This window comes from Coregonus clupeaformis, unplaced genomic scaffold (assembly GCF_020615455.1).
Source record: "Coregonus clupeaformis isolate EN_2021a unplaced genomic scaffold, ASM2061545v1 scaf0656, whole genome shotgun sequence".
Classification (NCBI taxonomy): Eukaryota; Metazoa; Chordata; class Actinopteri; order Salmoniformes; family Salmonidae; genus Coregonus; species Coregonus clupeaformis.
In genome coordinates, this window is record NW_025534111.1 from 1 (window position 1) to 26,563 (window position 26,563).

The 26,563-nt window shown below is 44.5% G+C and overlaps 1 protein-coding gene across 1 annotated transcript; it reads left to right on the plus strand.

Annotated features, from left to right (window-relative positions):
• The first annotated feature begins 11,667 nt into the window (after positions 1-11,667).
• On the plus strand, positions 11,668-26,290 carry rpusd1 (RNA pseudouridine synthase domain containing 1). Its single transcript, XM_045216261.1, has 6 exons — positions 11,668-12,041; positions 13,894-14,017; positions 14,473-14,575; positions 24,965-25,066; positions 25,525-25,799; positions 26,141-26,290. The coding sequence occupies exons 1-6, from the start codon at positions 11,671-11,673 to the stop codon at positions 26,288-26,290; spliced, it is 1,125 nt and encodes a 374-aa protein (XP_045072196.1). The 5' UTR covers positions 11,668-11,670.
• Positions 26,291-26,563: the final 273 nt, after the last annotated feature.

Genomic DNA, 26,563 nt, shown 5'->3' on the forward strand with positions numbered 1-26,563 from the left:
CCTACTGTTATTACACATTGACTCTGTACCGGTACCCCCTGTATATAGCCTCCCTACTGTTATTTCCCATTGACTCAGTACCGGTACCCCCTGTATATAGCCTCCCTACTGTTATTTCCCATTGACTCTGTACCGGTACCCCCTGTATATAGCCTCCCTACTGTTATTTCCCATTGACTCTGTACCGGTACCCCCTGTATATAGCCTCCCTACTGTTATTTCCCATTGACTCTGTACCGGTACCCCCCTGTATATAGCCTCCCTACTGTTATTTCCCATTGACTCAGTACCGGTACCCCCTGTATATAGCCTCCCTACTGTTATTACACATTGACTCTGTACCGGTACCCCCTGTATATAGCCTCCCTACTGTTATTTCCCATTGACTCTGTACCGGTACCCCCTGTATATAGCCTCCCTACTGTTATTTCCCATTGACTCTGTACCGGTACCCCCCTGTATATAGCCTCCCTACTGTTATTACACATTGACTCTGTACCGGTACCCCCCTGTATATAGCCTCCCTACTGTTATTTCCCATTGACTCTGTACCGGTACCCCCTGTATATAGCCTCCCTACTGTTATTTCCCATTGACTCTGTACCGGTACCCCCCTGTATATAGCCTCCCTACTGTTATTTCCCATTGACTCTGCACCGGTACCCCCCTGTATATAGCCTCCCTACTGTTATTTCCCATTGACTCTGCACCGGTACCCCCCTGTATATAGCCTCCCTACTGTTATTTTTACTGCTGCTCTTTAATATTTAACTTATCTATTTTTTACTTAACACGTATTTTTCTTAAAAACTGCATTGTTGGTTAAGGGCTTGTAAGTAAGCATTTCACTGTAAGGTCTACACCTGTTGTATTCGGCGCCATGTGACAAATACAATTTGATTTGATTTTGATTTTGTATTACCAAATACAGTTGTGGCCAAATATATTGGCACCCTTGCAACTTTTCTTAAATAATTCCATATTTCTTCAAAAAATACCTTGTTATTGGATTTGAGTGGCCCTTTGATTGGGGGAGAATGGACTCGTAGGAATGGCTGAAAGGGAATCATTTGAATGCTACAGAACTCATCAAACACATGGTTTCCATGGTTTCCATGGTATTTGATGCCATTCCATTCGCTCAATTCCAGCCATTATTATGAGCCGTCCTCCCCTCAGCAGCCTCCTGTGGTTCTCGCCATAGGTTACGGATGTGATTCAGATCTAGGCTATTTGGCTGGCCACTCCAGAACAGTCCAGCATCTCTTCTTGAACCATCTCCTGGGTGCTTTCTGATGTGTGATTGGGGTCGTTATCCTACTGGAAGACCCACAACCTTTAATGGAGACCCAGTTTTTGACACTGGGTTGAACATTAGACTCCAAAAAAACTCCTGGTAATCTGCACGTTGAAGGTCCCCCAGCGCCAGAGGAAGCAAACCATGCCCATGTTTGATTTCAGGGACCCAGCTAGCACATGACGTTCTGAGAACCATATTGTTACTTACAGCTCGGTGAGAGCGTGGTTGTACATTAATAGATAGAGATGAAAGAAAGGTTAAGGCCTTGCTCAAGGGCACATCGACAGATGTTTCACTGACAGCTGGAACGTTAAAAGCCACTGCCGCTACCTTATTTTGCATACAACCTTCCCACAACGTTTTTTTTCTGGGAACGGTGCAGGATAGTTGCTCGGCTTTTGGAACATTCTCAGCACATTTAAGGAACTTGACAAAAATAACGTTATTTTCTTGGTATTTCATTATTTTTAACAGAACGTTTCCTAAAAAGTTCAAACATGGTTATATTTAATTTATTTTTTTCTACAACAGGTTGGTCAAAACAAGCATTGTGATTGGTTGAGACACGTTCTAAGCCATACTATTTAAAAAAAAAACTGTTTAGCACAGGTAAGTATATGATGCAAAAAAATGGGAATCTTGTTTTTCTGTTTCATCTGAGAAAGTCCTGCTCGTCCTACTGTCCCGTCAGCCCAGCCAGCCTATTCATTAACTTGATATCCACTGTAAAAAAGGCATCTAGACATTATTTCCCCTTGCTTCTAGCCTAACATTTGGTTTGCAACAACGGGGGGTTTGTACAAAACGTTGCTGTCTGACTCACGACATTTGCAACATTAGTTTCAATATTGAAATTCGATCTCCACAGTCCTATTGAGAATTAACGTGTCAGGACGAGACTGACATATTGTCTCAGCCAGTCGAAATCATGAACCAGCATCATCATTTCTATGGATATATACCAAGAAATGTCAATAGAAAAACACAGGTCAAACGACATGAAATGCGGCTAGTTTGCCGTCTTACCAGCTTCAGTTTGAAGTGATTGTGTCAGCTGTGTTGTTGGCTAGCTCCTCTGAACAACAGTGTCCTGACTAGAGAGCACATTTTCTATGCCAGGCAAAATCGCGCCTCATTAGCTCTTTGTTATGGATGTATCCGAAACAGCTTAATCAAACACAAATGCAGCTACTTTGCTGTTATTCTGGCTGCACTGTTTGACCTGACTAAGTTAGCCATAGTTGGCTAGCTAGCAAGCAAGGGATAAGAACGTTGCCAGCCAGCATGGCAATGGAACATTTAGAATGAACGACTGGGTCGTGTCCATAGATACAGAACAAAAAGACTGAACGACTGGGTCGTGTCCATAGATACAGAACAAAAAGACTGAACGACTGGGTCGCGTCCATAGATACAGAACTAAAAGACTTCATGACAGGGTCGTGTCCATAGATATAGAACTAAAAGACTTTATGACAGGGTCGTGTCCATAGACATAGAACAAAAAGACTTCATGACTGGGTCGTGTCCATAGACATAGAACTAAAAGACTTCATGACAGGGTCTGTCCATAGATATAGGACTTTTCACTTCAGTTCTCAGAACAAAAAAAAACACACCAAAAATCGTACGTTCCCACAACTTCCAAGGAACCAAATGCGCTAGCTGGGAGGGTGTTTTTATTTTTTTAATCGAATGCTTCATTTGGTCATCAGTAAAAACAGCACTGATCTGTAATGATAAAGAGCTCTGTTTCATTGGATTTAGGCCTGAGAAGTTCAATAGTCTTTCTTCTCTCCTACCAAATAACAGAACACCCTCCCTACAATCAAACATGGGGGCGGAGGTTCCATAATGCTGTGGGGTTGCTTTGCTGCAACTGCTACTGGGGTGTTTTTTTGTAGTGTCCCAAAAAACTGTCTCTGTCGAAGGTTGTGGGTCTTCCAGCAGGACAACAACCCCAAAACACACATCGAAAAAAGCCACCCCTGGAATGGTTCACAAAGAAATGCTGGACTGGTCCTCCGTAGCTCAGCTGGTTAGAGCACGGCGCTTGTAACGCCAAGGTAGTGGGTTCAATCCCCGGGAACCACCCATACACAAAAATAAAAAATAATGTATGCACGCATGACTGTAAGTCGCTTTGGATAAAAGCGTCTGCTAAATGGCTTATTATTATTATTCTGGAGTGGCCAGTGAAAGTACTGAGTAAAGGGTCTGAATACTTATGTAAATGTTATATTTCCATTTCAAGTTTTTAATACATTTGCAAAAATTTCTAAAAACCTGTTTTTTTATTTGTCATTATGGGGTATTGTGTGTAGATTGATCAGGGGGAAAACAATTTAATCAATTTTATAGAATAAGGCTGTAACATAACAAAATGTGGAAAAAGTCAAAGGGGTCTGAATACTTTGTATATGAATTACCTGTGTGATATATATATATATATATATATATATATATATATATATATATATATGTATCTGTAAAGAAATCGGCCTTAAATAAACGTCCTGGCTGTGACGGTCTAACATCCAATTTATATTAAATAAAGGCCTGGCTGTGACGGTCTAACATCCAATTTATATTAAATAAAGGCCTGGCTGTGACGGTCTAACATCCCATTTATATTAAATAAAGGCCTAGCTGTGACGGTCTAACATCCAATTTATATTAAATAAAGGCCTGGCTGTGACGGTCTAACATCCAATTTATATTAAATAAACGGCCTGGCTGTGACTGTCTAACATCCAATTTATATTAAATAAAGGCCTGGCTGTGACGGTCTAACATCCAATTTATATTAAATAAACGGCCTGGCTGTGACGGTCTAACATCCAATTTATATTAAATAAAGGCCTGGCTGTGACGGTCTAACATCCAATTTATATTAAATAAAGGCCTAGCTGTGACGGTCTAACATCCAATTTATATTAAATAAAGGCCTGGCTGTGACGGTCCAACATCCAATTTATATTAAATAAAGGCCTGGCTGTGACGGTCTAACATCCAATTTATATTAAATAAAGGCCTGGCTGTGACGGTCTAACATCCAATTTATATTAAATAAAGGCCTGGCTGTGATGGTCTAACATCCAATTTATATTAAATAAAGGCTTAGCTGTGACGGTCTAACATCCAATTTATATTAAATAAAGGCTGTGATGGTCTAACATCCTATTTATATTAAATAAACGGCCTGGCTGTGACTGTCTAACATCCAATTTATATTAAATAAAGGCCTGGCTGTGACTGTCTAACATCCAATTTATATTAAATAAAGGCCTGGCTGTGACGGTCTAACATCCAATTTATATTAAATAAACGGCCTGGCTGTGACGGTCTAACATCCAATTTATATTAAATAAAGGCCTGGCTGTGACGGTCTAACATCCAATTTATATTAAATAAAGGCCTAGCTGTGATGGTCCAACATCCAATTTATATTAAATAAAGGCCTGGCTGTGACGGTCCAACATCCAATTTATATTAAATAAAGGCCTGGCTGTGACGGTCTAACATCCAATTTATATTAAATAAAGGCCTGGCTGTGACGGTCTAACATCCAATTTATATTAAATAAAGGCTGTGACGGTCTAACATCCAATTTATATTAAATAAAGGCTGTGACGGTCTAACATCCAATTTATATTAAATAAAGGCCTGGCTGTGACGGTCTAACATCCAATTTATACAAGTTATTTTGGGATGATCTAAGAGATCTACTTTTCGACACCTTCATTGAATGTATTGAGAAAAATATTATCATGCCCGCTTTGAAAACAAGGTCATTACATTACTACCCAAACCTGGTAAAGACCGTAGATGTATTGATAACCTTAGACCTATAACTTTACTAAATAAGGATTCTAAACTATTTTCACACGTGTTCGCCAACAGATTAAAAGAAGACAGAACTCAGATTGTGAGACTCAATCTGTCTTTTTGAAAAGAGAGAGAGAGGCCAATACATAACATGATCCATTAGTCCTGGACCTGATAAGACTATGGTAATAATTATTTATTATTATTATTATTATTATTATTACTATGGTGAAATGATAGAGGATGATGGGTTGATTTTAGTTTTAGATTTTCAAATGGCTTTTGAAATGGTGGAACATGATTTTGTTTTCCAATCTGTAAAACATTTGGGATTTGGTTAACAAATGTATTGATACCATGAAAATTTTATATTGTGACATTAACAGTTCATTCTCCCTTCCTAGTGGTACCATTCCACGATTCAATATTAATCATGGACTTCGGCAAGGCTGTCGTAATTTCACCATTTGATTCATTGTAGCTGCTGAAATGCTGGCCATTTTGATAAAGCATTATGAGAATATAAAACTAACTGCCAGACGATACCACTATTTTTCTTAAGGACAAAGAACAGAACCCCTTAGCTATCAATTCAATTCAATAGTCCCGTGTAGCTCAGTTGGTAGAGCATGGCGCTTGCAACGCCAGGGTTGTGGGTTTGATTCCCACGGGGGGGACCAGTATGAAATAAAAAAATAAAAAATGTATGCTCTCACTAACTGTAAGTTGCTCTGCGTCTGCTAAATGACTTAAATGTAATTCTTCTCAGATGCATCAGGTTTTAGGCTAAATACGAATAAACATGTGTTTATGGCCAATCATGACCATCCATTAATTTCATTACATAACATCTCTATATAGTACAGTTAAATATCTGGGAGTTGTTGTCACAAAGGACAGTGATGCAAGCGTGAAATCACATCTTGAAAAGTATTTATTGAAAGCCAAAGCTATTCTTAACAGTTGGCTTCAAATAATTTTTCTGATGAAAATTGAGTTTTAATGATAAAACTAGTTTTATCATTAGTTGTCCTGCTCAGCTTATAAACATTAACTTTATTTTTTATTTGATTAACCAAGCTAATTTCAATTATATCTGGAAGAACAAGTTTCACTGCATAAGAAAGGATGATGTTTTAAGACCCTACGAGGACGGGGGCTTGAATGTTATCGATTTTGAATGTATGAACGTTATGTTGAAACTAAAGTAGTTACAGTCTTTTTCTCTGTGCTATGCATAGCCTGTGGTTCAGTGTCCCTGCTTCATTCTTTAAAAACTTTGGGAGGAATAGATTTCTTGCTTGATGTGACTTTAATATTAAATAACCACCTTGTGAAAACTTTCTGCAATTCAACAACAACAACGTGTTATTATATTAGAAATTGTCTTATAAACACAACACAACTTCACTCCACATTACCACACCGATATGGAATAATAGGTGCATTCTGTACCGTAACGAGACCACATTCTTTGAAGAATGGATTAACCAAAATACCTGTTACAGATCTTTTAGATGAAAGTGGTAATATCCTCAGCAATAATGATTTTATGATAAAACGTGACTTTCCTTGTCGCCCTAAGCAATACACAGGGTTCTTTAACCTTTTACTGCAGTGGGCTAAATCAGGGTCACACAGGGTTCTTTTACTGCAGTGGGCTAAATCAGGGTCAAACAGGGTTATTTTACTGCAGTGGGCTAAATCAGGGTCACACAGGGTTATTTTACTGCAGTGGGCTAAATCAGGGTCACACAGGGTTCTTTTACTGCAGTGGGCTAAATCAGGGTCACACAGGGTTATTTTACTGCAGTGGGCTAAATCAGGGTCACACAGGGTTCTTTTACTGCAGTGGGCTAAATCAGGGTCACACAGGGTTATTTTACTGCAGTGGGCTAAATCAGGGTCACACAGGGTTCTTTTACTGCAGTGGGCTAAATCAGGGTCACACAGGGTTATTTTACTGCAGTGGGCTAAATCAGGGTCACACAGGGTTATTTTACTGCAGTGGGCTAAATCAGGGTCACACAGGGTTATTTTACTGCAGTGGGCTAAATCAGGGTCACACAGGGTTCTTTTACTGCAGTGGGCTAAATCAGGGTCACACAGGGTTCTTTTACTGCAGTGGGCTAAATCAGGGTCACACGGGGTTCTTTTACTGCAGTGGGCTAAATCAGGGTCACACAGGGTTCTTTTACTGCAGTGGGCTAAATCAGAGTCACACGGGGTTCTTTAACCTTTTACTGCAGTGGGCTAAATCAGGGTCACACGGGGTTCTTTAACCTTTTACTGCAGTGGGCTAAATCAGGGTCACACAGATGATAAAACATGACTTTCCTTGTCGCCCTAAGCGATATTGTACAGTCATAAATGCTATTCCTTTTAGTAATGTCAGACAAGTTATTTATTGCCTTACCTCCATAACTTGCTACATTTGCACACACTGTTTATATATATTTTCTGTAGTATTTTTTGACTTTATGTTTTTTTACCCCATATGTAACTCTGTGTTGTTGTTTTTAATCGCACTGCTTTGCTTTATCTTGGCCAGGTCGCAGTTGTAAATGAGAACTTGTTCTCAACTGCCTTACCTGGTTAAATAAAGGTGACATTTTTTTTCTCCAAATAATTATTCCCAGAAGAGTTAAAAAATGAATTATATTTGTCAAATGTTTGATGTATCTCTAACCAAGAAAATAAGAAATAAATATTTTGTCTTTCCCTATACTACCCAAGGCCAAAGAGAACCATTTAAAAATGTCTAAATGATATTTATCCATCAAATTAATTTTTAAGAATGATATTCAATGTAGAGCGTAATGACTGTCCATTTTGAGGAAATGAAACATATTTTATTTTGTTGTGATCATATTACCACTTTCTGGGTGGAGTTACATGATTTATTATTTTCTAAGAATATTAATATTGCCAATTGTACATACAATGAAGTCAAATTGTGTTTATTCCAAGACGATAATGATTTCAATTTCCTGGTCAATAATTTAATTGCATTAGCCAAATTATTTATACACAAAGTTAGATTTTTGAAAGAGAGCTTGATATTTTTGTGCAATCATTACGATTTGTTAAAAAATGCCCTGAAACTCATTGCTGCCTTTGAAACATACAACCTGATACGATATTTGAATGTGTATAAGACCTCTATTTTTTGGTTTTAAAAATGTTGTCCTTAAACCTGTGCGCTTGGTTATGTACCTCAGTGGAGGCTGCTGAGGGGAGGACGGCTCATATTAATGGCTGGAATGGAGCGAATGGAATGGCATTAAACACCTGGAAACCATGGAAACCATGTGTTTGATACCATTCCACTGACTCCGCTCCAGCCGTTACCACGAGCCCGTCCTCCCCAATTAAGGTGCTACCAACCTCCTGTGATGTACCTTGCTAGATATGCATTTTGAATGTATAATCCAACTTCAGTATATTTACATTTTACATTTTAGTCATTTAGCAGACGCTCTTATCCAGAGCGACTTACAGTTAGTGAGTGCATACATTACTGGCCCCCCGTGGGAATCAAACCCACAACCCTGGCGTTGCAAACGCCATGCTCTACCAACTGAGCTACATCCCTGCCGGCCATTCCCTCCCCTACCCTGGACGACGCTGGGCCAATTGTGCGCCGCCCCATGGGTCTCCCGGTCGCGGCCGGCTACGAAAGAGCCTGGATTCGAACCAGGATCTCTAGTGGCACAGCTAGCACTGCGATGCAGTGCCTTAGACCACTGCGCCACTCGGGAGCAATTGTATATGTTAAACTATTGTATATGTTTGTACAATTTGAAAAGTTTAATAAAATAGAAGGACCGATATTCAACAGTTTTTCTCCTCAACAAAAAAAAGCATGCTTGCGAGGTGGGCTCGAACCCACGGTTAAAAACCACTGTCAATTCCGAGTCAACAGCTTTAGGAATTTATGTCACCTAGAAGTAACAAGAATTGTAAAAAAACAAAGTAGAATTTTCTCACGCGAAAACATGAAATTGTTGTCTAAAGTTAGTATCTAGTATCATAGTATATATATGTATCTTTTTTTCCTTAAAAGCACATCGAAACAGATAAACAGGAAAGTGGGATTTATGTTCCAACTTGTTGTCTAAAGTTAGTAGTAACTAGCAGAGGTGGGACAAAGTCATTGTTATGCAAGTCACAAGTAAGTCTCAAGTCTTTGCCCTCGAGTCCCGAGTCAAGTCGAGTCAAAGATGAGGCAAGTCCCAAGTCGAGTCAAAAGTCAAAGCCATCAAGTCTCAAGTCGAGTCCAAAGTCCTACATTTTAGTTTCGAGTCATTTCAAGTCCTCTTAGCAAGCCTTTGCAAGTCATTACAAGTCCTCGTAGCAAGTCTTCTCGAGTCATAAGGCGCAAGTCCAAGTCAAGTCACGAGTCATTGATGTTAAAGTCCAAGTCGAGTTGCAAGTCTTTGTACATTTTGTCGAGTCGAGTCTGAAGTCATCAAATTCATGACTCGAGTCTGACTCGAGTCCAAGTCACATGACTCGAGTCCACACCTCTGGTAACTAGTAGCCTAGTCAAGGATGCGTCAGCGTAATACTGTCACACAACACTTTGTTACAGACCAACGGAACAAGGTAACCTTGCATTTGGAGGCGCAGTCAAAGCTTCTTTGGTCTGTGATTGGTTGTTGGTGCCCTCCGTTACCATGGTCACACATCACTTTGTTACAGACCAACGGAACAAGGTAACCTTGCATTTGGAGGCGTAGTCAAAGCTTCTTTGGTCTGTGATTGGTTGTTCGTGCCCTCTGTCACCATGGTCACACAACACTTTGTTACAGACCAACGGAACAAGGTAACCTTGCATTTGGAGGCGTAGTCAAAGCTTCTTTGGTCTGTGATTGGTTGTTGGTGCCCTCCGTTACCATGGTCACACATCACTTTGTTACAGACCAACGGAACAAGGTAACCTTGCATTTGGAGGCGTAGTCAAAGCTTCTTTGGTCTGTGATTGGTTGTTCGTGCCCTCCGTCACCATGGCGCTGACACAGCTTCCGTGTTTTGTTTGTTGTCGCTAATGTCCATGTGGGTCTACAGGAGATACTTCATAATAGCAGGTATATGAAACGATTAAACTACTTTTCAAATAATTTCGCTAACTCGTTTGATCGTAGCGATCTACTGAAATTACACTGACTGTAAACTGGCTGATTTAGCTAGCTAGCTTGCTAACTTCGATAACGTTAGCTGCCGTTACTTAGCTGGCTAACGTTAGCTAAAAAAAAGAAAAAGATAACTAGATAGATTCAATTAATTTACAGTCATCCTTTTCAGGGGTTTTGGAACTGGCAGCTAGATATCGCTATCAGAATGTTTGTTAAATTGTACAACTGTCTGTCCACTGTATAATATAAACGATTTAACTAGGTAGCTAGTCCACCCATATATCTGTTGAGTGCAGCAGGGTTGTGATGCGCAGTTAAGTCGTCCTGATGCTTCCCAGCCGAAATAGATCGGAAGGGATCATGCATATATTGCGACCACATTTTGTGATGTTTTGGACTCCGGTGAGGGGTTTCCGGCTGTTAAGGCACACGTCATTTTTCTCGAGGCAAGCCGAAGTGTCCTCCCTTTCGTCGGTGATTGGTCAACAGTACGGATTCTTCAATAAAGTCTGTTGTCATTCAACGAGAGATGAATCGTTTTCATGCACATTTTTTTCATTGAGAAATACTGCACCAAACATCTTAGTTAGATGTAAAATTGGCGACTAAGCTCTCTTCGTCAAAAACGACAAAAATGAATGACAGATTTCTTGAGTTATTTTAGATTAATTCTGACTTTTAAGGAAGCGTATACTGGCTACGGCGTCTCAAAATAGACAAACAGTACTATTGCCAATTTTTTCTGGTTTTTCAAGCGAAGGTAAGGGAGTATGCTGAACACATTCGGCTAGGCGTCAGCTGAACTGAAGCATGCTGACTCCTTTACAGTTCAGCAACTCTTGGAGCACAATGGAAGTTGACTTCATCACATTTAACACTTCGTGATTAAAACCAACTGTATTGACCTAACACAAAGGCTCCATCAGGGGATAGTATGACACATCATCGGTCTCTCATGTTTCAGCAGGTCAGGCTGAGCTGAACTGAGTGGTGAGTATGGAGCGGACCAACAGTACGGAACCGGTCAGTGTGGAACCGGCCAGTGTGGAACCAGGCAGCGGTATGGAACCTGGCAGTGTGGAACCGGTCAGTATGGAACCTGGCAGTGTGGAACCAGGCAGCGGTATGGAACCTGGCAGTGTGGAACCAGGCAGCGGTATGGAACCTGGCAGTGTGGAACCGGTCAGTATGGAACCTGGCAGTGTGGAACCAGGCAGCGGTATGGAACCTGGCAGTGTGGAACCAGGCAGCGGTATGGAACCTGGCAGTGTGGAACCTGGCAGTGTGGAACCAGGCAGCGGTATGGAACCTGGCAGTGTGGAACCAGGCAGTGGTATGGAACCAGGCAGCGGTATGGAACCTGGCAGTGTGGAACCAGGCAGCGGTATGGAACCTGGCAGTGGTATGGAACCAGGCAGCGGTATGGAACCTGGCAGTGTGGAACCTGGCAGTGTGGAACCAGGCAGCGGTATGGAACCTGGCAGTGTGGAACCAGGCAGCGGTATGGAACCTGGCAGTGTGGAACCAGGCAGCGGTATGGAACCAGGCAGTGTGGAACCAACCAGTATGGAACCGCTGGAAACGACCAGGGGTGGGGAACCGGCCAGTGTTGACAGTCTGAAGGTTCTGTTTCAGAGCTGTGACTACATCATAGTGGATAAGCACTGGGACATCCGCATCGACAGCAAGATGTGGTACGAGAAACACACAGTCCAGAAACAGCTGGGACTCCGCTTCCCTGAGCTGGCCGACCCCAGGACATACTATGGCTTCAGGTAGGAAACAGCTGGGACTCCGCTTCCCTGAGCTGGCCGACCCCAGGACATACTATGGCTTCAGGTAGGGGGGGTTGGGGGGGGTGTGGTGGGGGGTTTGACCAACTGATCTCACGGTGAAGGAGATTAATAGTGAAACTAAGACATGCAAGACTAGAGAGAAACATCAGTAGATATTGGCCTTTATTTTACATTCTGTTGTATCATGAACATTTTAATTTAAGTGCTGAACATTGAACGCACGCACACACACACACACACACACACACACACACACACACACACACACACACACACACTGCCAAATGACATCTAAATGGTAGTGGTTCAGTATCATAACAGTGTTCCAGGGGTGAAATGACCAAAACCTCATCACACAGCACAGCTCAGAGCAGGGTGAAGGTCAACACACACAAACACAGACAGGATTCAAATTACAGGGGGACCTGATGGCATGATCTCTCCTCTGTCTCTCTGTCAGGTTCATACAGTATCTCAATCTGAACATCTCTGCCTCTCCTTCTCTCTCCCTCTCTCCCTCTCTGTCAGGTTCATACAGTATCTCAATCTGAACATCTCTGCCTCTCCTTCTCTCTCCCTCTCCCCCTCTCTGTCAGGTTCATACAGTATCTCAATCTGAACATCTCTGCCTCTCCTTCTCTCTCCCTCTCCCCGTCTCTGTCAGGTTCATACAGTATCTCAATCTGAACATCTCTGCCTCTCCTTCTCTCTCCCTCTCCCCCGTCTCTGTCAGGTTCATACAGTATCTCAATCTGAACATCTCTGCCTCTCCTCCTGTCTCCCTCTCCCCCTCTCTGTCAGGTTCATACAGTATCTCAATCTGAACATCTCTGCCTCTCCTCCTCTCTCCCTCTCCCCCGTCTCTGTCAGGTTCATACAGTATCTCAATCTGAACATCTCTGCCTCTCCTTCTCTCTCCCTCTCCCCCGTCTCTGTCAGGTTCATACAGTATCTCAATCTGAACATCTCTGCCTCTCCTTCTCTCTCCCTCTCCCCCGTCTCTGTCAGGTTCATACAGTATCTCAATCTGAACATCTCTGCCTCTCCTCCTGTCTCCCTCTCCCCCGTCTCTGTCAGGTTCATACAGTATCTCAATCTGAACATCTCTGCCTCTCCTCCTCTCTCCCTCTCCCCCGTCTCTGTCAGGTTCATACAGTATCTCAATCTGAACATCTCTGCCTCTCCTTCTCTCTCCCTCTCCCCCTCTCTGTCAGGTTCATACAGTATCTCAATCTGAACATCTCTGCCTCTCCTTCTCTCTCCCTCTCCCCCGTCTCTGTCAGGTTCATACAGTATCTCAATCTGAACATCTCTGCCTCTCCTTCTCTCTCCCTCTCCCCCTCTCTGTCAGGTTCATACAGTATCTCAATCTGAACATCTCTGCCTCTCCTTCTCTCTCCCTCTCCCCGTCTCTGTCAGGTTCATACAGTATCTCAATCTGAACATCTCTGCCTCTCCTTCTCTCTCCCTCTCCCCCGTCTCTGTCAGGTTCATACAGTATCTCAATCTGAACATCTCTGCCTCTCCTTCTCTCTCCCTCTCCCCGTCTCTGTCAGGTTCATACAGTATCTCAATCTGAACATCTCTGCCTCTCCTTCTCTCTCCCTCTCCCCCGTCTCTGTCAGGTTCATACAGTATCTCAATCTGAACATCTCTGCCTCTCCTCCTGTCTCCCTCTCCCCCGTCTCTGTCAGGTTCATACAGTATCTCAATCTGAACATCTCTGCCTCTCCTCCTGTCTCCCTCTCCCCCTCTCTGTCAGGTTCATACAGTATCTCAATCTGAACATCTCTGCCTCTCCTCCTGTCTCCCTCTCCCCCGTCTCTGTCAGGTTCTGTCATCAGCTAGATTTCTCCACCAGTGGGGTTCTGTGTGTGGCTCTGAACAAGGCAGCTGCTGGCCGGGCTTACCACTGCTTTAAAGACCGCAGGGCTACCAAGGCCTACCTAGCACTGGTACACACAGACACACACACACACACACACACACACACACACACACACACACACACACACACACACACACACACACACACACACACACACACACACACACCATACCACGCACACACACACACACACACACACACACAGACACACACACAGACACACACACACACACAGACACACACAGACACACACACACACACACACACACACACACACAGACACACACACAGACACACACACACAGACACACACACACACACAGACACACACACACACACACACAGACACACACACAGACACACACACCATACCACACACACAGACCCACACACACACACACACACACACACACAGACACACACCATACCACACACACCACACACACAGACACACACACACACACACCCTAGTCAGCCTGAAAACATTTGTAGCTCATCATATAATGTGTGTGTCCCCTGTAGGTGCGAGGCTGGGTAGAGGAGGAGACGATGACTATAGATTTCTCCATCGGTGAAAACACCACAGAGGGAAGAACACACATGATGTGTATCCAAGGAACAGATGGTTAGAACCTGCTACAGCTGGTGGGGCAGTCAGTGTGTCAGTCAGTCAGTGTGTCAGTCAGTGTGTCAGTCAGTCAGTGTGTCAGTCAGTGTGTCAGTCAGTCAGTGTGTCAGTCAGTCAGTGTGTCAGTCAGTCAGTGTGTCAGTCAGTCAGTGTGTCAGTCAGTGTGTCAGTCAGTCAGTGTGTCAGTCAGTCAGTGTGTCAGTCAGTCAGTGTGTCAGTCAGTCAGTGTGTCAGTCAGTCAGTGTGTCAGTCAGTCAGTGTGTCAGTCAGTCAGTGTGTCAGTCAGTCAGTGTGTCAGTCAGTCAGTGTGTCAGTCAGTCAGTGTGTCAGTCAGTCAGTCAGTGTGTCAGTCAGTGTGTCAGTCAGTCAGTGTGTCAGTCAGTCAGTGTGTCAGTCAGTGTGTCAGTCAGTCAGTGTGTCAGTCAGTGTGGGGCAGTCAGTGTGTCAGTCAGTCAGTGTGTCAGTCAGTGGGGCAGTCAGTGTGTCAGTCAGTCAGTGTGTCAGTCAGTCAGTGTGTCAGTCAGTCAGTGTGTCAGTCAGTCAGTGTGTCAGTCAGTCAGTGTGTCAGTCAGTCAGTGTGTCAGTCAGTCAGTGGGTCAGTCAGTGTGTCAGTCAGTCAGTGTGTCAGTCAGTCAGTGTGTCAGTCAGTCAGTCAGTGTGTCAGTCAGTCAGTGTGTCAGTCAGTCAGTGTGTCAGTCAGTCAGTCAGTGTGTCAGTCAGTCAGTGTGTCAGTCAGTCAGTGTGTCAGTCAGTCAGTGTGTCAGTCAGTCAGTGTGTCAGTCAGTCAGTGTGTCAGTCAGTCAGTGTGTCAGTCAGTCAGTGTGTCAGTCAGTGTGTCAGTCAGTGTGTCAGTCAGTCAGTGTGTCAGTCAGTCAGTGTGTCAGTCAGTCAGTGTGTCAGTCAGTCAGTGGGGCAGTCAGTCAGTGTGTCAGTCAGTCAGTCAGTGTGTCAGTCAGTGTGTCAGTCAGTCAGTGTGTCAGTCAGTCAGTGTGTCAGTCAGTCAGTGTGTCAGTCAGTCAGTGTGTCAGTCAGTCAGTGTGTCAGTCAGTGTGTCAGTCAGTCAGTGTGTCAGTCAGTGTGTCAGTCAGTCAGTGTGTCAGTCAGTCAGTGTGTCAGTCAGTCAGTGGGTCAGTCAGTCAGTGTGTCAGTCAGTGTGTCAGTCAGTCAGTGTGTCAGTCAGTCAGTGTGTCAGTCAGTCAGTCAGTGTGTCAGTCAGTCAGTCAGTGTGTCAGTCAGTCAGTGTGTCAGTCAGTCAGTGTGTCAGTCAGTGTGTCAGTCAGTCAGTGTGTCAGTCAGTCAGTGTGTCAGTCAGTCAGTGTGTCAGTCAGTCAGTGTGTCAGTCAGTCAGTGTGTCAGTCAGTCAGTGTGTCAGTCAGTCAGTGTGTCAGTCAGTCAGTGTGTCAGTCAGTCAGTGTGTCAGTCAGTCAGTGTGTCAGTCAGTCAGTGTGTCAGTCAGTCAGTGTGTCAGTCAGTCAGTGTGTCAGTCAGTCAGTGTCAGTCAGTCAGTGTGTCAGTCAGTCAGTGTGTCAGTCAGTCAGTCAGTGTCAGTCAGTCAGTGTGTCAGTCAGTGTGTCAGTCAGTGTGTCAGTCAGTCAGTGTGTCAGTCAGTCAGTGTGTCAGTCAGTCAGTGTGTCAGTCAGTCAGTGTGTCAGTCAGTCAGTGTGTCAGTCAGTCAGTGTGTCAGTCAGTCAGTGTGTCAGTCAGTCAGTGTGTCAGTCAGTCAGTGTGTCAGTCAGTCAGTGTGTCAGTCAGTCAGTGTGTCAGTCAGTCAGTGTGTCAGTCAGTCAGTGTGTCAGTCAGTCAGTGGGTCAGTCAGTCAGTGTGTCAGTCAGTCAGTGTGTCAGTCAGTCAGTGTGTCAGTCAGTCAGTGTGTCAGTCAGTCAGTGTGTCAGTCAGTCAGTGGGTCAGTCAGTCAGTGTGTCAGTCAGTCAGTGTGTCAGTCAGTCAGTGTGTCAGTCAGTCAGTGTGTCAGTCAGTGTGTCAGTCAGTCAGTGTGTCAGTCAGTCAGTGTGTCAGTCAGTGTCAGTCAGTCAGTGTGTCAGTCAGTGTGTCAGTCAGTCAGTGTGTCAGTCAGTGTGTCAGTCAGTCAGTCAGTGTGTCAGTCAGTCAGTGTGTCAGTCAGTCAGTGTGTCAGTCAGTCAGTGTGTCAGTCAGTCAGTGTGTCAGTCAGTCAGTGTGTCAGTCAGTGTGTCAGTCAGTGTGTCAGTCAGTGTGTCAGTCAGTGTGTCAGTCAGTCAGTGTGTCAGTCAGTCAGTGTGTCAGTCAGTCAGTGTGTCAGTCAGTCAGTGTGTCAGTCAGTCAGTGTGTCAGTCAGTCAGTGTGTCAGTCAGTCAGTGTGTCAGTCAGTCAGTGTGTCAGTCAGTGTGTCAGTCAGTCAGTGTGTCAGTCAGTCAGTGTGTGTCAGTCAGTGTGTCAGTCAGTCAGTGTGTCAGTCAGTCAGTGTGTCAGTCAGTCAGTGTGTCAGTCAGTCAGTGTGTCAGTCAGTCAGTGTGTCAGTCAGTCAGTGTGTCAGTCAGTCAGTGTGTCAGTCAGTCAGTGTGTCAGTCAGTCAGTGTGTCAGTCAGTCAGTGTGTCAGTCGGTCAGTGTGTCAGTCAGTCAGTGTCAGTCAGTCAGTGTGTCAGTCAGTCAGTGTGTCAGTCAGTCAGTGTGTCAGTCAGTCAGTGTGTCAGTCAGTCAGTGTGTCAGTCAGTCAGTGTGTCAGTCAGTCAGTGTGTCAGTCAGTCAGTGTGTCAGTCAGTGTGTCAGTCAGTCAGTGTGTCAGTCAGTCAGTGTGTCAGTCAGTCAGTGTGTCAGTCAGTCAGTGTGTCAGTCAGTCAGTGTGTCAGTCAGTGTGTCAGTCAGTGTGTCAGTCAGTCAGTGTGTCAGTCAGTGTGTCAGTCAGTCAGTGTGTCAGTCAGTCAGTGTGTCAGTCAGTGTGTCAGTCAGTCAGTGTGTCAGTCAGTCAGTGTGTCAGTCAGTCAGTGTGTCAGTCAGTGTGTCAGTCAGTCAGTGTGTCAGTCAGTCAGTGTGTCAGTCAGTCAGTGTGTCAGTCAGTGTGTCAGTCAGTCAGTGTGTCAGTCAGTCAGTGTGTCAGTCAGTGTGTCAGTCAGTCAGTGTGTCAGTCAGTCAGTGTGTCAGTCAGTCAGTGTGTCAGTCAGTGTGTCAGTCAGTCAGTGTGTCAGTCAGTCAGTGTGTCAGTCAGTGTGTCAGTCAGTCAGTGTGTCAGTCAGTGTGTCAGTCAGTGTGTCAGTCAGTCAGTGTGTCAGTCAGTCAGTGTGTCAGTCAGTCAGTGTGTCAGTCAGTGTGTCAGTCAGTCAGTGTGTCAGTCAGTGTGTCAGTCAGTCAGTGTGTCAGTCAGTCAGTGTGTCAGTCAGTCAGTGTCAGTCAGTCAGTGTGTCAGTCAGTCAGTGTGTCAGTCAGTCAGTGTGTCAGTCAGTCAGTGTGTCAGTCAGTCAGTGTGTCAGTCAGTCAGTGTGTCAGTCAGTGTGTCAGTCAGTGTGTCAGTCAGTCAGTGTGTCAGTCAGTGTGTCAGTCAGTCAGTGTGTCAGTCAGTCAGTGTGTCAGTCAGTGTGTCAGTCAGTCAGTGTGTCAGTCAGTGTGTCAGTCAGTCAGTGTGTCAGTCAGTCAGTGTGTCAGTCAGTCAGTGTGTCAGTCAGTCAGTGTGTCAGTCAGTGTGTCAGTCAGTCAGTGTGTCAGTCAGTGTGTCAGTCAGTGTGTCAGTCAGTCAGTGTGTCAGTCAGTCAGTGTGTCAGTCAGTCAGTGTCAGTCAGTCAGTGTGTCAGTCAGTCAGTGTGTCAGTCAGTCAGTGTGTCAGTCAGTCAGTGTGTCAGTCAGTGTGTCAGTGTGTCAGTCAGTCAGTGTGTCAGTCAGTCAGTGTGTCAGTCAGTCAGTGTGTCAGTCAGTCAGTGTGTCAGTCAGTCAGTGTGTCAGTCAGTGTGTCAGTCAGTCAGTGTGTCAGTCAGTCAGTGTGTCAGTCAGTCAGTGGGGCAGTCAGTGTGTCAGTCAGTGTGTCAGTCAGTCAGTGTGTCAGTCAGTCAGTGTGTCAGTCAGTCAGTGTGTCAGTCAGTCAGTGTGTCAGTCAGTCAGTGTGTCGGTCAGTCAGTGTGTCAGTCAGTCAGTGTGTCAGTCAGTGTGTCAGTCAGTCAGTGTGTCAGTCAGTGGGTCAGTCAGTGTGTCAGTCAGTCAGTGGGTCAGTCAGTGTGTCAGTCAGTGTGTCAGTCAGTCAGTGGGTCAGTCAGTGTGTCAGTCAGTGGGTCAGTCAGTGTGTCAGTCAGTGTGTCAGTCAGTCAGTGGGTCAGTCAGTGTGTCAGTCAGTCAGTGGGTCAGTCAGTGTGTCAGTCAGTCAGTGGGTCAGTCAGTCAGTGTGTCAGTCAGTCAGTGTGTCAGTCAGTCAGTGTGTCAGTCAGTGTGTCAGTCAGTCAGTGTGTCAGTCAGTCAGTGTGTCAGTCAGTGTGTGTCAGTCAGTGTGTCAGTCAGTCAGTGTGTCAGTGGCAGTCAGTGTGTCAGTCAGTCAGTGTGTCAGTCAGTCAGTGGGTCAGTCAGTGGGTCAGTCAGTGTGTCAGTCAGTCAGTGGGTCAGTCAGTGTGCGCAGTGTGTCAGTCAGTGTGTCAGTCAGTCAGTGTGTCAGTCAGTGTGTCAGTCAGTGTGTCAGTCAGTGTGTCAGTCAGTCAGTGTGTCAGTCAGTCAGTGTGTCAGTCAGTCAGTGTGTCAGTCAGTGTGTCAGTCAGTGTGTCAGTCAGTGTGTCAGTCAGTCAGTGTGTCAGTCAGTCAGTGTGTCAGTCAGTCAGTGTGTCAGTCAGTCAGTGTGTCAGTCAGTCAGTGGGTCAGTCAGTCAGTGTGTCAGTCAGTCAGTGTGTCAGTCAGTCAGTGTGTCAGTCAGTGTGTCAGTCAGTCAGTGTGTCTGTGTGTGTGTGTGTGTGTGTGTGTGTGTGTGTCATATCAAATCAAATTGTATTCGTCACATGCTTCATGCTGTCTGACGGGTCCTTCCCCCAGACTACATATAGAGAAATAATAACATGGCTTTAGACAGGAAGTACCAGGTAATAACATGGCTATATACAGGAAGTACCAGGTAATAATATGGATATATACAGGAAGTACCAGGTAATTACATGGCTATATACAGGGAGTACCAGGTAGTAACATGGCTATATACAGGGAGTACCAGGTAATAACATGGCTATATACAGAGAGTACCAGGTAATAACATGGCTATATACAGGGAGTACCAGGTAATAACATGGCTATATACAGAGAGTACCAGGTAATAACATGGCTATATACAGAGAGTACCAGGTAATAACATGGCTATATACAGAGAGTACCAGGTAATAACATGGCTATATACAGAGAGTACCAGGTAATAACATGGCTATATACAGGGAGTACCAGGTAATAACATGGCTATATACAGAGAGTGCCAGGTAATAACATGGCTATATACAGAGAGTACCAGGTAATAACATGGCTATATACAGGGAGTACCAGGTAATAACATGGCTATATACAGAGAGTACCAGGTAATAACATGGCTATATACAGAGAGTACCAGGTAATAACATGGCTATATACAGAGAGTACCAGGTAATAACATGGCTATATACAGGGAGTACCAGGTAATAACATGGCTATATACAGGGAGTACCAGGTAATAACATGGCTATATACAGAGAGTACCAGGTAATAACATGGCTATATACAGGGAGTACCAGGTAATAACATGGCTATATACAGGGAGTACCAGGTAATAACATGGCTATATACAGGGAGTACCAGGTAATACCATGGCTATATACAGGGAGTACCAGGTAATAACATGGCTATATACAGGGAGTACCAGGTAATAACATGGCTATATACAGAGAGTACCAGGTAATAACATGGCTATATACAGGGAGTACCAGGTAATAACATGGCTATATACAGGGAGTACCAGGTAATAACATGGCTATATACAGAGAGTACCAGGTAATAACATGGCTATATACAGAGAGTACCAGGTAATAACATGGCTATATACAGGGAGTACCAGGTAATAACATGGCTATATACAGGGAGTACCAGGTAATAACATGGCTATATACAGGGAGTACCAGGTAATAACATGGCTATATACAGGGAGTACCAGGTAATAACATGGCTATATACAGGGAGTACCAGGTAATAACATGGCTATATACAGGGAGTACCAGGTAATAACATGGCTATATACAGGGAGTACCAGGTAATAACATGGCTATATACAGAGAGTACCAGGTAATAACATGGCTATATACAGAGAGTACCAGGTAATAACATGGCTATATACAGAGAGTACCAGGTAATAACATGGCTATATACAGAGAGTACCAGGTAATAACATGGCTATATACAGGGAGTACCAGGTAATAACATGGCTATATACAGAGAGTACCAGGTAATAACATGGCTATATACAGAGAGTACCAGGTAATAACATGGCTATATACAGGGAGTACCAGGTAATAACATGGCTATATACAGAGAGTACCAGGTAATAACATGGCTATATACAGAGAGTACCAGGTAATAACATGGCTATATACAGAGAGTACCAGGTAATAACATGGCTATATACAGAGAGTACCAGGTAATAACATGGCTATATACAGGGAGTACCAGGTAATAACATGGCTATATACAGGGAGTACCAGGTAATAACATGGCTATATACAGGGAGTACCAGGTAATAACATGGCTATATACAGAGAGTACCAGGTAATAACATGGCTATATACAGGGAGTACCAGGTAATAACATGGCTATATACAGGGAGTACCAGGTAATAACATGGCTATATACAGAGAGTACCAGGTAATAACATGGCTATATACAGGGAGTACCAGGTAATAACATGGCTATATACAGAGAGTACCAGGTAATAACATGGCTATATACAGGGAGTACCAGGTAATAACATGGCTATATACAGAGAGTACCAGGTAATAACATGGTTATATACAGAGAGTACCAGGTAATAACATGGTTATATACAGAGAGTACCAGGTAATAACATGGCTATATACAGAGAGTACCAGGTAATAACATGGCTATATACAGAGAGTACCAGGTAATAACATGGTTATATACAGAGAGTACCAGGTAATAACATGGCTATATACAGAGAGTACCAGGTAATAACATGGCTATATACAGAGAGTACCAGGTAATAACATGGCTATATACAGGGAGTACCAGGTAATAACATGGCTATATACAGAGAGTACCAGGTAATAACATGGTTATATACAGGGAGTACTGAGTACTAGATGTGCAGGGGTACCAGGTAGTGGAGGTAGATATGTACATACAGTGCATTTGGAAAGTATTCAGACCCCTTGACTTTTTCCCACGTTTTGTTTCCGTTACAGCCTTTTTCTGAGACCTGTATTTGAATATCAAAGAAACCAGTCTATTCTCTATATTTGACTACCTCCAGTATTTAAACAGTTGGGACTTTAAAAATAAATTAATAACAATTTTCTGCCCAGGTCCGACAAACACACAGCTTTTGAACAGCCATAAGACTGGTAAATAGTTTAGTTAAATACTGCTGTTAACCAAGTAGCTACCTGGACTATCTGCTTGGACCCTTTATGACTCATCACTGTTACTGTTTATTATCTCACTTTATTCCTAAAATATACAGACCCCTTTCACTTTTTCCACATTTTGTTACGTTACAGCCTTATTGTGAAATGGATTAAATAGTCCCCCCCCCCTCATCAATCTACATACAATACCCCATAATGACAAAGCACTATAAAAAAAAAACAGAATTATCACATTTACGTAAGTATTCAGACCCTTTACTCAGTACTTTGTAGAAGCACCTTTCGCAGCGATTACATTTTACATTTTTGTCATTTAGCAGACACTCTTATCCAGAGCGACTTGCAGTTAGTGAGTGCATACATTTTTTCATACTGGCCCCCCGTGGGAATCGAACCCACAACCCTGGCGTTGCAAGCGCCATGCTCTACCAACTGAGCTACAGCCTTGAGTCTTCTTGGGGTATGACGCTACAAGCTTGGCACACCTGTATTTGGGGAGTTTCTCCCATGCTTCTCTGCAGATCCTCTCAAGCTCTGTCAGGTTGGATGGGGAGCGTTGATGCACAGCTATTTTCAGGTCTCTCCTGAGATGTTCGATTGGTTTCAAGTCCGGGCTCTGGCTGGGCCACTCAAGGACATTCAGAGACTTGTCCCCGAAGCCACTCCTGCGTTGTCTTGGCTGTGTGCTTAGGGTCGTTGTCCTGTTGGAAGGTGAACCTTCGCCCCAGTCTGAGGTCCTGAGCGCTCTGGAGCAGGTTTTCATCAAGGATCTCTCTGAACTTTGCTCTGTTCATCTTTCCCTCGATCCTGACTAGTCTCCCAGTCCCTGCCACTGAAAAACATCCCCACAGCATGATGCTGCCACCACCATGCTTCACCGTAGGGATGGTGCCAGGTTTCTTCCAGATGTGATGCTTGGCAATCAGGCCAAAGAGTTCAATCTTGGTTTCATCAGACCAGAGAATCTTGTTTCTCATGGTCTGAGAGTCCTTTAGGTGCCTTTTGGCAAACTCCAAGCAGGCTGTCATGTGCCTTTTACTGAGGAGTGGCTTCCGTCTGGCCACTCTACCATAAAGGCCTGATTGGTGGAGTGATGCAGAGATGGTTGTCCTTCTAGAAGGTTCTCCCATCTCCACAGAGGAACTCTGGAGCTCTGTCAGAGTGACCATCGGGTCCTTGGTCACCTCCCTGACCAAGGCCCTTCTCCCCCAAATGCTCAGTTTGGCCGGGCGGCCAGCTCTAGGAAGAGTCTTGGTGGTTCCAAACTTCTTCCATTTAAGAATGATGGAGGCCAATGTGTTCTTGGGTACCTTCAATGCTGCAGACATTTTTTGGTACCCTTCCCCAGATCTGTGCCTCGACACAATCCTGTCTCGGAGCTCTACGGACAATTCCTTTGACCTTATGGCTTGGTTTTTGCTCTGACATGCACTGTCAACTATGGGACCTTATATAGACAGGTGTGTGCCTTTCCAAATCCTGTCCAATCAATTGAATTTACCACAGGTGGACACCAATGAAGTTATAGAAACATCTCAAGGATGATCAATGGAAACAGGATGCACCTGAGCTCAATTTCAAGTCTCATAGCAAAGGGTCTTGAATACTTATGTAAATAAGGTATTTCTGTTTTTTATTTGTAACACATTTGCAAACATTTCTGAAAAATCTAAAAACCTGTTTTCGCTTTGTCGTTCTGGGGTATTGTGTGTAAATTGATGAGGGGGGAAAAACATTTATTTAATCAATTTTAGAAAAAGGCTGTAACGTAGCAGAATGTGGAAAAAGGGGAAGGGGTCTGAATACTTTCCGAATGCGCTGTACGTGGAATACGGAACAGTCACTGGTTCGCTTGTGTACAGCTGTCAGCTCATTTCTATGCAATTAAAATGTAATTAGCAAAGTATTATTTAATAAACTGCTAATAAAATGTTGCTCCAACAATTGTATTACAAGAACAGTTTAATGTTGTTACTGAAAATGCTAACAGTAACAACACACACGTCTATTTAGTGTGGAAAGGAAATTTAAATATCCCCAAACTGCCTTCTTGCAGCCAAGGTAGGCGGAAAATCATGTTAGTTTGTAAACTGTCCCTTTTTAAAGACGGTTTGTTTGAAACAAGCACTTCCCCTCAGATGGACAGAGGTTTAAAGTGTTGTGTTTTTTTGTTAAGCATCCAACTTGCTGTTTTGCAAATGGCTTTGAAATTGTTTTGGAAAAGTAGTCACTTTCTCAGATCTGTGTTGAAATAGTTTTTAAAGGGTAATGCTCATCCCCCCTATTTCAGGCTTTGTCCAACCCCCTTCAAAAAAAAAAAAAAAAAAAATGCATTCAGGTGAGAAGTTGTGGGTGGGGAAATTGCTCATGAATATTCAATTTGGGGGGTGGGTATATGTAATTGTACCTGATCCGAACACTAGACGTCATGGAACCGGGCTCCTTTCACTGTATCAACCAGGAAGTCCCACTGGCACGCTCTGATGATGAAATGATGTGCATTGGAAACAACTAGGGGCTCTGGATAGTTAGCTCACAGTGGGAAGGCGCCCAGTTCCATGACGTCTATTGCCGTGGACGAAGTTCGAATCCTCCACGGAGCGCGTGAACGTTTAAAAATAAAATATATATAGCACTTTTGCAACGAACTGTCAAAAAATGAAGACCAGAGTTGTCGTGTTTCACTATAACTAAGACTAAAACGTCTGCGTTTTCCATGGTTTTTGTTCTTTTTAAAAGCTGCAATATTTCACTTTTTTTGGGGCTACCGACCAAATTCACATAGAAATGTATAGTTATATAGATCGTCGTTGACGGCAAGTCTCTCTGCAGGTTGTGAGAACCCCAAGGCCTGTCAGACCCAGCTCACAGTGTTGGAGTACGGATCTTACGACGGAGACCCTGTCACCAAAGTGCTGCTGCAGCCTCTCACAGGTACACAGACGGGCTTGTATTGTGTTCAGAAGGGGGGCAACAATATTCCCGAGTGGCGCAGTGGTCAAAGGCACTTCATCGCAGAGTGCTAGCTGTGCCGCTAGAGATCCTGGTTCGAATCCAGGCTCTGTCGTAGGCCGGCCGCGACCGGGAGACCCCATGGGGGGCGGCGCACAATTGGCCCAGCGTCGGCCAAGGGTAGGGGAGGGAATGGCCGGCAGGGATGTAGCTCAGTTGGTAGAGCATGGCGTTTGCAACACCAGGGATTCCCACGGGGGGCCAGTATGAAAAAAAGAATGTATGCACTCACTAACTGTAAGTCGCTCTGGATAAGAGCGTCTGCTAAATGACTAAAAACAAATATTTTAAAAATATATTTTAAAAAACACATAAAATGACAATGATATTTATTTATGTGTGTGTGTGTGTGTGTGTGTGTGTGTGTGTGTGTGTGTCAGGGCGTACCCACCAGCTGAGGGTCCACTGTGAGGCGGTAGGTCACCCCATCGTAGGAGACTACACCTACAGCCTGGGAGCAGACAGCGCCCCCTATCGTATGATGCTGCACGCACACCTCCTGCACCTCCCCCTGGAGCCCCTCCCCCTGCAGGCCGCTGCCCCTGACCCCTTCACCACGCCCACTGACCCCCGCTGGCGCCCGCATCACCGCCTCCGGACTGTAGAGGGAGCCGTGGAGAGCCTGCTGGAGGACAGAGCAGGAGGAGAAGAAGAAGCAACGGGAGGAGAGGACAGAGCAGGAGGAGAAGAAGAAGCAACGGGAGGAGAGGAGGGGGAGGGGGAGAGAGGAGAGTGAGGATCAGAGGAGGACGTGTCAGCAGTGGTTGTCTGAGTGGACTGATGTCTGAATGACCACTTCTCCTCTCTTCACCTCCTCTCTTCACCTCCCCCATCCCTTCTCCTCCTCTCTTCACCTCCTCCATCCCTTCTCCTCCTCTCTTCACCTCCCCCATCCCTTCTTCTCCTCTCTTCACCTCCCCCATCCATTCTCTTCCTCTCTTCACCTCCTCCATCCCTTCTCCTCCTCCTCCGCTCCTCTGTTAACCTCTCCTTGAGACTCTGCTACCAAAAGAGCAGGAGTCCTACAGAGAGTCTGATCAGAGCATAGCACAGCAGGAGTCCTACAGAGAGTCTGATCAGAGCATAGCACAGCAGGAGTCCTACAGAGAGTCTGATCAGAGCATAGCGGAGCAGGAGTCCTACTGAGAGTCTGATCAGAGCATAGCAGAGCAGGAGTCCTACAGAGAGTCTGATCAGAGCATAGCAGAGCAGGAGTCCTACAGAGAGTCTGATCAGAGCATAGCAGAGCAGGAGTCCTACAGAGAGTCTGATCAGAGCAGGAGTCCTACAGAGAGTCTGATCAGAGCATAGCAGAGCAGGAGTCCTACAGAGAGTCTGATCAGAGCATAGCACAACAGGAGTCCTACTGAGAGTCTGATCAGAGCAGGAGTCCTACAGAGAGTCTGATCAGAGCATAGC

Coding starts and splice junctions, on each gene's coding strand:
- rpusd1 (XM_045216261.1), top strand. CDS start 11,671: ATGGAACCAGGCAGCGGTATGGAACCTGGCAGTGTGGAACCTGGCAGT. Junction 12,042..13,893: donor AGGACATACTATGGCTTCAG/GTAGGAAACAGC, acceptor CGTCTCTGTCAG/GTTCTGTCATCAGCTAGATT. Junction 25,067..25,524: donor GCTGCTGCAGCCTCTCACAG/GTACACAGACGG, acceptor TGTGTGTGTCAG/GGCGTACCCACCAGCTGAGG.